Here is a 13193-nt window from a genome sequence, read left to right on the forward strand (position 1 = left end):
CAGTGCCACACCGCAGCACCAGACCTACATCTCCTGCATGGCATAGAGGTGTCCTACATTCATAAATGCCCACCTTAGAAGAGATGCCCACCCATGAAGGCTGCAGCACAAGGTCTGCAGACCAGCAGTGAGCTGAATGCACCACCTGACAGCCTCACATTCCCTGCTGTTGAGAGCAGGAGGTTACACGGACATGCCACCTCTGCATGTCCGTGAGGGGAGTCCATGAGGGGAAACACCCCAGGGGAAACACCAGCCAGCCCTTGCTGCTCCTCAGAGCCCAGGCTCACAAGATGCCAGCACAGACTGCTCTATCTTATGTCTTCAATGCAGGGAACCCTCACCTCCCATCCCTGACAGGTTCATGCCAGGGCTGTGTCAACTACAACTGGACCAGAAAAAGTGTCTTCAATGCAGGGAACCCTCATCTCCCATCCCTGACAGGTTCATGCCAGCGGGGGCTGTGTCAACTACAACTGGACCAGAAAAATCCCTGCTGTTGCTTCCAGACCTATTGTGGCCTCCTTGTACTTTTTAAGACAGGCACTCAGCAAAGAATACAGCCCCAGCTACACTGGGAGAAAACATATTTTAAAAAGGTGATGACAGTCAATTAGGCTACCAATTTCCAGACCTATTGTGGCCTCCTTGTATTTTTTAAGACAGACACTCAGCAAAGAATACAGCCCCAAAAACACTGGGAGAAAACATTAAAAAAAGGTGATGACAGTCAATTAGGCTACCAAGAAGAACCCTCCTGCTGGAGTCTCTAAACTGGGAACACACTTGAACTACCACCTCCCGGGGGGGGTAGAGCAGCCCTGGGCTTTTGCCACCCCACAGCCCTGAGTGGCAGTCACTCAGACCAGTGCTGTGGAGGTAGCAGACAAGGACAGGCCCTCTCCCTGAGCTGCTCCCCAGCTCTTCCCTTGGCTGGTGTTTGCCCTGCTAGGCTAGAAAGAGGAATTTGTTCCAGCTGAAGCTGCCTGGCTCAGTCCATGTCACTGCAAACACCCATTTTCTGGCTCTGCTATTGCCTTCAAAGGTACTCTCCAAAAAAAGATAGATGGAATAGATGGAGAGATGGAAAAAACAGATAGATGGTCCTTTCTAAAGAACACCTGCTCCAGACTTCCATGACACTGCCTGGGTAAATCTCAGCTGAGTGGGGCCACCAAAGGCAAGCAATGGCAAGCAATTAGAAGGGACCTGACTCAGCTGACAGCCCACCAGAGCCAAGAGGCTTCTCCTCAGCTGAGCAGGAGACTGACACAAGCTCTGCAAAGCTGCCATCAGTGCTGCTGGTACTCACAGTACTCAATGCCCAAGACGATGTCTCGGAAGTAGAGCCGAGCCTGCTCCTCGCTGAAGGGCTGCTCACTCGGTACCTCCATGACAGGCCTGTGAGGAAGAGGAGAGGAACTCAGTGCTTTGCAGAACAGCAGCCACACTCCTTGCTGGAGAAGTCTCATGTTCTCCATCACCGTGTCCTTAGCAGTGAGGCTCCCAGCAGGTTCTGGGTGCTGTGACACAGGGTGGAGGCATAGCCATCCCTCAGGGATGTGGTGACACCTCCACCTGTGAGTTGTGGTGACAGGTGCTTTGCACAGTCCCTGAGCCAGCATGAGCCACAGAGCTCTCATCAACACCAGGATTAACTGTCTGCACAAAAATAGGCAAACACTGAGAATCCTAATGGGAAAAGCATAGGAAAAGAAGAGCTGGATCTGGCCTCTGGTTTCTTGCTAAAGCTGCACATGACTGTGAGCACCAGCATCAGCAGGAGGTACCAGGCAGCAGTGGGGACACGGTGCCCGTTGCTGTGCTCTGGGTGTCATGCCTGCTGGGGCTCAGTCCTGAAGCTACATCAGTGCAGAGCTAGTCTAAACCAAGGCAGAATCTAGAGATGAACCAGTGGCTCCAAAGTGAAGTGTGAATATTTCCAGTGCATTGTGCTAAACTGCTCTGAAACTTCTATTTAGCTGTTCAGGGTTCAGCCTCCCCCAGAACTCAGCCATTCAGCCCTTAAACAGCCAAGGTTACCTGGTCAGCTTCTCCTCTCCTGTCCTTTGTAAGCCGCCTCTGCTGAGAGATGCTCAGTATCCTCTAAAAGCCCCTCTTCTGCCTGTGCCTGCTGCAAGCTGAGGGCAAATAGGCTGTCAGAGCTAGTCAGCATCTTCTGTTCCCCAGCGGGTGAACAGCAGGAGCTAAGGACTTCACTGCTCTGGGGGTTAATCATGCTTGGGCTCAGCAGCTTGGCCTTGCATGGTGACATAGGACCACTGAGTGGAGCTGGGTTTGAGAGCTCCTGAGACACCATCCTTGCAAGCCAAACCCTGGCTGAGAACAGCCCATCACCAAAACCAGACTCTGCAGCTCTTCCCCTCAGCCCCCAGCAGCAAATCCTTCCTGTGGCATTTCTCTCTTCTCCCTTGCTGCTCCTTTGATCGATGACCTTCATCTCCCATTCGCATTTTTCTGCCACTGCCTTCCCCTCCCTCTTCATGCACATTTTGCTGCTGCTGAAACCAGGGAGAGATAGTGTGAGTGGCAGGACTGGCAGAGCCACTAATGGAGGCTAATTGCTTGCTGCTAGAGGCAGGCAGGCTGCACTCAGCGGAGCTGCATGTTCCCTGGCCACAGATTATTGCAGGAACTTTTTTTCATCCCCCTCTCCTACAGGATAGTCAACAGCCTGGTCACCAGGGAGACTGGGAAGCCTCTCACCACCAACCCGCTGGAGCTGGCAGCCTGCAAGAGGCTTGTTTGTGGGACTTAGAGAAAAAAATAAGCCCTTTGGGAATCTCCCCCACCCTGGGCACAGCTCTCCCAACTGTTCTGAGACCCTCCAGAGCTGCAGAACCAGCACAAGTGTAGCAAAAAGCAGGGAGAAGACTCCCATCATCTTATCACTTCCATGGAAAAAGGCAGCAAGAAAACAGCCTCCCATAACATGTTAGTGCTGGGGGCAAAACAAGGCAGTGAGTGGCAAGTACATGTTGATACAACCACACACTCCTTGTGCCAGGGGAAGTCATGATGTGGCTGCTATCCCAGAGGAGTATTCCTATTCACCTTTTCTTCCAGGTTTCATGGGGAACTGGCATTACATTTGTTTTCTGGATCCAGGCCTGACACCAGGCCATGTCCTCCAAGCCCATTACTATCCACCAGTCCAGGCTGTAACAGTGCAAAGGCAACTGCAGCTGGATTCTGCTTCCTCTGCACTTGCCTGCAGGCAGCAGTTTGTCCCACTGTACACATCAAACTTCCATTTCACCTAGGAAGCTGATGATGAACACCAGAAATGTCAACACAAGGGATCCCAGGAGGGCTACTTACCCTTTCCTCAGGAGGTCAAACACTGCAAGAGAAATCAATCAAACTGTGAGTGAATCAGAAGAGTCTTATTTGCTTTTTAGCACCTACAAAACCACATCCACCCCCATACCTGAAAAGTCAATTTATCTCCACTCACTTATCTTCCCTCACCCATGACAAGGACACCAGAGGATGCAAAACAAAAATATTATTTTCTTCAGCAAAGACAAATACCCTGCCAGCTCCACGGAGGGAGACAGCAGGTGCTAATTTATCAACCACATTTCTGCCACTCCTGGTGTCAATCCATGTTGGTTTGAGCCCCACCTTATTCAGTACCTTCAGGGAGGGTGTTTGCTGTGATATTTCTCCTCAGTTGCTGATATTGAACAAGATGCTGTAAGAACACGTTGCTCCATTTCTGCTGGGTCAATCAGCAGCACAGCTACACAGCTGTCAGAGCTAAATGCTCCCTGGCAGGTGCAACTGGAGAGGATTTGTTGGTGTGAGTGGAGGTATATACAGTACATGAGTTTCTGTGGCTGATGAGGGGGTTAGTGGCAATGTGTTTTTCTGATCCTGCCCTGCAAACAGGAGAAGGATCTGTCTTTAGTAGGAGAGCTCTTTCCTCATGAATTTCTAAGGGTTTTCTTGCACCTCCCAAGAAATTCAAGCAGATCGACCGGCCCAAAGCACCTGCTCAACAAGCTGCCATGTTAGACCAACTGAAGGTACCATCCTGGTTTGAGCCAGGAAAGAACCAATTTTCATTCTACTAATTTTACTTTTCATTTAAGACTCCAGGTACAAACACAGCAAGCCAACCTGCATCTTGCAATCCAGGCTGAAGAAGCTGCAGCTTATGGCAGCATTTAAATATTCAGCCACCTCATGCCACTGCAGGATGCTCAGTTTCTATCAGCTCCCTCCACCCTCTGCTCTCTTCCCAAGGAGCAGAGAGTGCTCACAGCAGTACATACCATCAGTAGTTACTAGAGAGTAAAAACCACTTTTTCTAGTTTTGCTTTGCACTGGGGGACATTTTTGGAAGGACATTTACCCAGAACTGCTAACATGCTCCACAGAGAGAGCTTGGGTTTGGGTTTGGTTTTTTGGATGTTTGGTTTGGGTTGGTTTGTTTTTCTTTTCTGCAGCTTTTTCAACTTCCTCATGCATTTCTTTTCATTCAACAAAGAAGCCTGCTATCTCATCTCTCCCCTTCTCTCCCTCCGCAGGAGTTCAGGCCTTTAAAAACCAGCCTCAGCCACCCTCCCCACCACACCTGCATCTGCCCTGGCTGCTGCTTTGTGATGCTGCCAGTGCCACTGAGGCACTGACTTTCAGAGGTAACAGCTTCATCTGCTGGGCAGAGCCCCCTTTCACAGGCAGCTTCAAAAGCATCCTATAATTATTTCATGAGAAGCAGCCTTTGAGCCTTTTTCATCAGGAAACATTCCAGGGAAGCAGAGATGTAACAGGGTCAGACATCCTCCTCAGAGGGCACCTCAGTGCCTCCCAGGCCTGTCCCTCCAGGTTTTACCTTTCTGGGGGTAAAGCTGTGACTGGCACTTCCAAGTTTTGGGGGAGAGGAAGACAATAATGGGCAGAAATTCCTCACCCTCTATATAAAAGTGTGGTCAGATTTGTCCTCCCACCTGGGCACCCCACAGCAGGAGCCCTGCTGGCTTAGGAGGTCCTGAGGCTCAGCAGGGTGGTGTGTGTCTCTGCAGGGGCCACAGGGAACACCTTGAAACAAGGCTGCTCTCCAGAGTCACTACCACTGTCCACAGCCTACAGGAGGAGTCTGGAGAGACCAACCTCAGACCAGGAGGATGAGAAACCATCCTGCACCCTTCCCTTCTCTCTCCTGGCTCTAGGACTGGAACCAACACATCCAGATGGGGGAGCAGAGTCAATGTCATGTCTTCTCCCCATGGCAAGGAGATGTGAACAGTTGTGTTAAGACACAAGGCTGCCTTACCCTACTGCAAGGGGCCCTTCCATCCCAGCTGCCTTTATAGGGTTTGAACCTTGCATAAAAAAAAAAAAAGTCTGCTGAAGCTGGTACAAGTTTCCTCCTGGTGTTGACCCCAAGCCCTGATGTGTTTCTTGCATCACTAGGTCTAAGCCCAGATGGTTCTGTTAGGTTATATGACTCACATACCCATGTACAAGTTGTCCTCTGCAGGGTCATCAAGGACCTGTAATTGAGAACAGAGAAATAAGGGGAAATGGGAAAAAAACAAGCAGGGGAAAAAAAAAAAAAAAAAGATATATTTTTAAACAAGTAACATTTTACTGCTTCCTGCAAACTGCCCTGAGCTGTAGAGCATTGAGAACAACTTAGGCTAATATTTAGAGACTCCTGCAGAGAGAGGGGCTTTGAAGGACACAGACTTTCCTGTCTCTAGAAAAATCTGGGCATCTGCCTGTATCTGGAGAACCTGCCTATCGATAAAGGCAGAGCTTGCCCTCAGCTGACCTTAGCCAATATTGAAAATGGCACTGAAGCCATGTACTCATGCACCTTCCCAGCCTTGTCTACACACAGGTTTCACAGGTCAAGCTTATAGCTGTTTCACAGAATAACAGAATGGTTGGAAGGGACCTTAAAGATAATTTCTACCAGCACAGCCAGCTGCCTTATCTTGGGCACCAGCCCAAAGCCCAGGATAAGCATGTCAGTTTGTCACAGATACATTGGTATGATCTTGCTTGGAATCACCAGCCTAAATTTCTGAACAACTATTTGAAACCAATTTTGGCTGAAGTAGGAGCAGTTGAAGAAAGATCCTTTTGTTACAATATGAACCAGACTTGTTTCAGTATAGCTCAGGTTGGAGAAGCAGCTCACCTCTATCAGCTTAACAATGTTGACATGGTCCAGTTTCTTTAAGATGGCTATTTCCTGATAGACTCTGTCCAGTGGTGCCATGGGTTTTCGCTGGTCTCCAGAGGAGGAGGCTTTTGACCCTCTGGGAGGAGGCCGACCTGCAAGTGTGGTAAGATGGTGAGGGAAACTAATTTTTCAGCACTGCTTGGCACACAGGAGTGAACAGCCACTGGGCCCTCTGCTGACAACTCCAGCTATTCTGGAAGATCTCATCACCTTGTTATCATTCCAAAGTGTTGCAGTCTCCACCCAAAATGGAGATTTTCAAGCCCGGTGCAGACCAGATCCTGCTGGCTTTCCCAGCCTGGTCTGTCTCCCAGGTCCCATGGTCCAGCCACTGGAGCCAGGTGCTATCTGAGGGGCTAGAAGAGGTCCTGGAACATGGGGGCCTACCCTACCTAATTAAGTTTTATAGATGATGCACACAGGAGGATCAGAACTTCAAAGAGACTCAGAAAATCAAAGCCAGGAACCTAATTACTGTGTGCATTGAATTTCCCTCTGGTCACGTCTGCCCTTTCACTACCCATTGCATTTCAGCTACTTGGGCAGCTCTCAAATGAGGCCCAGTTCTGCAGTCCTTGCAAACAACATGTCTAGAGATTTGCCTGGCTGAGGACAGTGTGCAGACCTCAACTTGAGGTACTCACGTGGAAATCCATACTGTTTCAAGAGCTTCTTTTTGGAGAGGACTTTCATAGCCTGAAGGACGAAGGAAAAGCAGTGTTACAACTGAGCAAGAGACTAAGTGTTTATTGCTGCAACCCAGAATGGCTCAGGGCTGTTCCTCAGCCTAGAGAAGTCTGGTTAGTGGTGGCCACAACCAACACACACACACTGATCCAGGCTTTCCTAAAGACACTGTTAACCATTTGCCTCAGTCATTTTTTTTTTTTCCCCCCAAGGAAAAAATAAATGGGTTTGATTTGTTTTATACTGGCCAAACAAAAAAAGGAGCCAAATTTATGCATTTGGAGCAGGACCTTGAGAGAAGAGGTAGGTTCCTCTAGCTGACCTTTACCTACCTGCTGGTTTGCATGATGCTATGGCCATGCTGCACGTCAGAGCCACTTCCTACCAATTGCCTCCGTCATTTTTTTTTTTTTTCCCCCCATGAAAAAATAAATGGGTTTGATTTGTTTTATACTGGCCAAACAAAAAAAGGAGCCAAATTTATGCATTTGGAGCAGGACCTTGAGAGAAGAGGTAGGTTCCTCTAGCTGACCTTTACCTACCTGCTGGTTTGCATGATGCTATGGCCATGCTGCACGTCAGAGCCACTTCCAAGCTATTCCACCTTTACTTTGCCAGAGGATATAGGAATCCAGCCATACCACTAACACCCTTGCAACCTCCATCACAGACCTGGAACAGAGCAAGGACGTCGTCCTTCTCCCAGCTCTGCACTGCCTGGGGAGGCCTTTTGTATTCCCAGAGATTATTTTTGTCCCATAGACTCCTTCCAGGCTGCACCTGTAGTGTGCTCCAGCACCATGCCCAAGACCATGAACAAGACACCTCATGGGCATCCATCAGAAACTGCAAAGCCAGCTCTGTGCAGGAGCACAGCGAGGGCACAGGGAGGGAAGTGGGTTCTTGCCAGCAGCTTCCCTCCCTCCTTGTACCCAATCATATGCTGGCACCACTGCAAACCCAGGCAGCTGAGGTGTGGGAGGAAGGCAGGGTAATTTTTTCTGCCATCCAGTTGGCATTAGCATAGTAGGGAAAAGGCAATCTGAGTTTAATAAACAGTTTCTGTGCCTCCATCTGCTCTCTGCACTAATAACCTTTTTGAAGGCCACTCAAACAGCCCCAAGTGGCCTAGCAGATAAATATTTCATAAGAAAACAGCTCATGGTACAATTTACTTAGGAAAACAGTCTGCCTCCAGGAACTGGGACAGTCACTCCCCTTGCTAGAATGGGCTCCTTCCCCTAGGATGGGCAGTTACTCCTACTAATTAAGCATCTATATCTGTAATTGACACTGGAGTGACCCTTGTGAAATCAATTTACCAAGGACTTCCACAGGACACAGCCAAATGCCAAGGAATTCTACATGATTACCACAGAGGCAGGCTCTGCACACTATCTCTTTTTAACATGTACAGCAGGAACCAGTCACCCAAACCATTTCAACAAGCTCCTTCCTGAGCTGTTTTTCCGGGGAGAGATGCCACCACACACCCCAGGATCTCCATCTCCCGTCAGTGTTCCTGCTGCAACCAGGTTCATGGCTTGCTGGAAGGATTGTTATCTTTGGTACTGCTCCAGTGAAATCCTCTGGATTTGCACTCATGTAATTGAGAAGAGACACTGTGTAGTTCTCAATCCTGCCTGACAGCTCTTGAGCCAACTGTTGGAAACGATAGTGCTGAGAGACAGACACAGAAGTCTTTATCTTTCCCTTTGCACAGCGCTGTGTCCAGTGCAGCCAAGTGATTCATGGCTTGCTGAAAGAGGATCTGAGATGTGCACAACCACTTCCAAGACAACCAGGATCAAGCCTGAAGGATTTCCTATGCTCCCTACAATAAAATTTATGGGAAAAAACAATAATATAAAAGGAATCAGTACATCTATTTCCCTTTCCACCTCTGCCAATCCAGGAGAAGAAGAGTCTCCTTTCTCCAACCCCACCATGAGTCCTCTCTGCCTTCTGGCAAGGAACTTCAGAAAAAGAAGAAACAGAAGATGCAATTTGCTGCTAACAGCTCCCAAGTTGCATCAGTGCTTGAGGAACCCAGCCTGAAGAACCAAACCATTGCCACCAGCCATAGCCACATCAGGTGAGTCCTTCCCAGGGAAGGCTCTGGGGAGAGACTGGAGGGAGTGGGAAGGTACAGACAGGAGCAATAGCAAAGACAAGAATTGCTCTCAGAGACAGAATTTGAGGCAACTAGAGCTACTGCTGTTACCCCTACTCCTTGAAAGATGCTACAAGGGGTGATGAGTAGGGGTTATTGTATTGTAGGTGAGCTGACTGTAAACCACCTCTACTGCTGAGGAAGAAGCAGCAGGATATGTCTACACCAGCTTCAAAGCACCAGTTTCTGCTACTAAGCAAGGAGGGTTGGATGAGGAGACTACCTGTCCCACTGCACTTTCAAAAGCAAACAGGGGGATGAAAACGGCAATTGGCCAGAGCCACTTAATTATCACAAGAGCAGAGAGGAGGGCACGTGGCCGTGAAGCCAGACTTTAATTACAGTGTGAGTTGGAAGGACAAGGAGGTTTCCTCGCTGGATTGGAGCTGCACAGAATGGAAGCCACACGGGGATGCTTCAGCAAGCTCTCCTTCCAGCCTCACAGGCATGAAAGAGCTAAAGACATTTGTACTCACAGGCAGAGCTAATTACCCAGATAATGCCTTTCTGATAAGGCACCAGCTCAGAGCCAAGCCGAGGGATTTTCCCTTTGCACTGGCAAGCGCTGCTTCAGCTTCCTCAGGAAAAGAGGGAGCCCAGAGGAGATTTCCTCCACATGTCCTTGCACCCACCTTCCTTCCGACCATTCACAAGAGGACATTTTGCTTTGAGAGGCAGCAGAAATTTTGTGCTTTCCTTTGATGTATGCTTCCCATCTAAGTTTAATGCACTCCTCTTAAAACCCTTGCATCTGGAAACCAGAGGGAAGCTGCTCCGTGAGGGTGCCTGATGGAAAGGAGATCCCAGGTTTACAGCAATGAGGGGATGCCTGGGACACAGCAGCTTTCACAACAGTCAGACCTGAAGCCCTCATCCTGCTGCTGGTCACGACAACAGCAAAACAGGCATCACTTGGGGAAGGAAAAGGTGATCAAATAGATCTAGCCAAAAGAACTTATCACCTGTCCCTTGCGATGCTCTCACAGCACTAAGGATTTAATTTTATTCTCTAACAGGGAGACTTGCATTGCAAGGGCAGAAAACCTCTGCACAGTCCCTGTCTGCAGCCTGCAGGGGAGTGGGATGGTGCTCAAAGGTCACTACCATCTACAGAAATCCTCTGCTAGAGCACGATGGCACCCTGGGGTAGTGCCGGGCAGACCAGAGAGCATTTCCAACCCTTCCTCACCTGTCCTGTCTCAACAATGACATCCCTCCAAGTGGCTAAGAGGAAGCTCTGCCAGGAGATAGTGCTGCACGCTGAGAGAAAAGCCCAAACCAGACAGGCTTAGCTGCCCTGCCCCTAAAATCCTGCTCTGCATTTGTCACCTTTTGTTCCAGACACCATTTGTCACAACAGCAGCAGCACTACAGGCTGGACCCCCTCCATGCAGTGTCGCCCCGGGCTGGCAGCGCCGCAGCCGCGATGCCTTCGCGGAGCAGCAGGACTCGCCTCCCTCCAGCACCTCCTGCTCTTACCCCGGGTGACCCAGCTCCTCGCAGCCTCACGGGGTGCTACACTAAACCAGAGAACACCTCCCTACTCCTCAACACACCTGACTGCAGCTGGCAGCAGCTCAGTAGCTGTTACATGAGCGAGAGGACGAGAAACATGGGAGATGTTCCTTTCCTTCCTGCCTGGGTGGGAACCAGAAGTGGATTCTCCAGGGGCTAGAAAGTTCAAGGCTTGCTGCTGACCACCTTTAGCTCAGCAGCAGCACTTTGTTCAGCCATGTCTTTTCAAAAACTTGGAAGGAATTTCTCCCCATCACTGAGAACTGGTAGAAGCAGCCCTCCACGCACAGGTTGTTAGGGACAGAGGCAGAGAGCACAATCACACTAATCTTGTTTCTTAGGAAACCAGATTAAAAAAGGAAAAGAAAAAAAGAGAGAGAATCCCACTGACAACCTACAATGCTATTGCTTTTGTTGAGAAGAAGCATAACAAATGTCCATCATAACCACTTTGCTTTGCAAGCTGATTTAGAGATTGGAAATCAGGAGGAGACCTGACTCCAGGCATCACAGAATCAAATTCCATCAGCACAATGACTCCAAACTGGAGCTCCTCCTGGACACATTTGCCTTGGCATTTTATTTGCTGCTTTTTCTTTTTTCTTTTTTTCCTTCTAGTCACTGTCAAAGCATCTCCTGCAAGCTGAGACACTGAAACCTTTCCAGTAGGAAAGGGTTCCTCAGCAAAGCCCCACAAATGCTGCTGTAACAGCTCCATGAGCCTCAGCAGCAGCAGGGACTGAGAGCAGTGGCCAAGACCTCAGCTCTGGGAGCCAGCTGTGCATCCCAATGGGGTCTTCTCCTTGGAAGGAGCACTAGGTCACATACTTGGTGCTGAAAGTTCAATTTCCTCAGTCTAACACAATCCCTGCATCCACTGAGGTCAGTAAGCACCCCTTCATGGCACTGCCCTTGCTCTGAGCAACAAGTGATTCAGCTCTTGGAAAGTGCTCACTCATCTTCAATAGAAGGTAAAAAAAACCCATAAAGTAAATACAACCCATCCAGATTTTTCCCAGCTGTGGTGATCACCTTTTTCCCTTGAGAGTTTTTCCTAATTCTAGTCCAGATTCAAAACTCATTAAAGGAAAAGAAATCTTTCCTTTTGCTATGACAGGAGCTAGGTATACTTCCTGGCATCAATAAACTCTGCCTTTCTGAAGAGAGTGAGCAAAGGGCCTCATGCTTTAGGAAGAATCAGGAGTCACACTCAGAATTATAGTCCAAAATAAAAATCTTCTGCTTTCTTTTAAGTTTTGTTCCCTTTTATTGCAGCACACTACCTTAAAGAAAATAAAGCAGGCAGCAACACCCTGGCCTCATGCTAAACACTGCACACATAAATGGGTTATTAGGGGCTGCTCACCAAGGGCTGATTTCCTACAATTATCCCTTACTGCTTTTTACTACTGAGACAAAAACAACCCTCCAGAGCTAAATTTGTGGGGAAAAAAACCAACAACACACAGAAAAAATACACTCAACTATCTGAATTGCAATTGACTCTACTAACTGCTGGTAAGGGGGTAGTTGCATTGGCTCTCCCCCCAGGGGGGCTGGGGCCATTGCTGCAACTTGGCCTTGGATGGGAGGGATAAGCAGAGCAGCATGGAAGTTCTCTCAGCACTGGGGGAGCATGTGGGGCAGACACACTGGGAAGTGTGGGAAGCTGAGCATCCATTAGCCAGTTTTGCAGTTTGCTTCTATTTCTCTGAAGCTTTAAAAGGTCTGCCAGCTCCTGGGCTGTTTTAACATTTGGGGAAACTGGAGGTGTCTCCATCATGGCTTGTCCCCCCCTGGAAAACACAAGTGTGGGTAACTAAAAGAGGTCACAGCCTGTCTGCAGATGGCTGCAGCTGGTGAAGGGGGAAGCTCCCACTGTCCCAGCCAAAAGGACAGCAAGGACATGAAACCCAGCCCAGAGCATCCCAGCCTCTCAGCAGCAGAGCAGCCATCTGCTCTCTCTTCTCCCTTATGCTGATACTCACTGCAATAAAAGGCAGGCAGACACTGCTGATGCACTTGCTCTGTTCCCATCCTTTCACCCACTGGAGCACTTTACACACCTCCCAGAATCAGCTTCAGAGCCCCAGGGTCACTGCTGAGATCTGGTTGTCCCTGCCCTCAACCTCCACAGTGGGTGAACAAAAGAGCATGTCCCTGCAATGCTGGCAACAAGGGGACCTGCACACTCTGTCCCTCTTCAGGTACAGAGACTGAAGCAGAAGTGTCCAGGCATGGCAGTACTCAGGCTGCAGTAGCTTCAAAGTGTTTGCTTAGATTAGAAAAAGAAACAGAGATTAAGTGGGGATTAGCTAACACACACTAGGCTAACCTGGACACAGCCTTTCACTTTTGGCTTTGATTTGACCAGCTAAATCTACGTCCACAGTATTAACCTCCACCCAAGATGCAGCAGGCAATGGGAACCTAAACCCACCTCTCCCTGCTGAGCTGTCTCACCACCCTGCCCACCCTGAGCAGCCTGCAGCACAGCATCAGTTTTCCCAAAACAAAAGGGCAGCAACACAACAACAATTGCAATTTTCAAATAAAAATCTTTTCAGCTGGAAAGCAAAGCCATGTAATGCATTCCTG

General features: G+C 49.0%; 1 protein-coding gene across 1 annotated transcript in view; it reads right to left on the bottom strand.

The window, feature by feature from the left end:
* The window catches only part of CAMKK1 (calcium/calmodulin-dependent protein kinase kinase 1, alpha), a 61012-nt gene that overhangs the window by 37465 nt on the left and 10354 nt on the right, over positions 1-13193 (bottom strand). Inside the window, exons 4-8 of the mRNA XM_010006036.1 lie at positions 6865-6916; positions 6176-6312; positions 5486-5522; positions 3343-3364; positions 1313-1401 (exon numbers count right to left, since the gene is read on the bottom strand). Of these exons, the coding sequence (XP_010004338.1) occupies positions 1313-1401; positions 3343-3364; positions 5486-5522; positions 6176-6312; positions 6865-6916 (337 nt within the window). The remainder of the gene's footprint in view (positions 1-1312; positions 1402-3342; positions 3365-5485; positions 5523-6175; positions 6313-6864; positions 6917-13193) is intronic.

Source organism: Chaetura pelagica, unplaced genomic scaffold (assembly GCF_000747805.2).
Source record: "Chaetura pelagica isolate M959 unplaced genomic scaffold, ChaPel_1.0 scaffold49, whole genome shotgun sequence".
Classification (NCBI taxonomy): Eukaryota; Metazoa; Chordata; class Aves; order Apodiformes; family Apodidae; genus Chaetura; species Chaetura pelagica.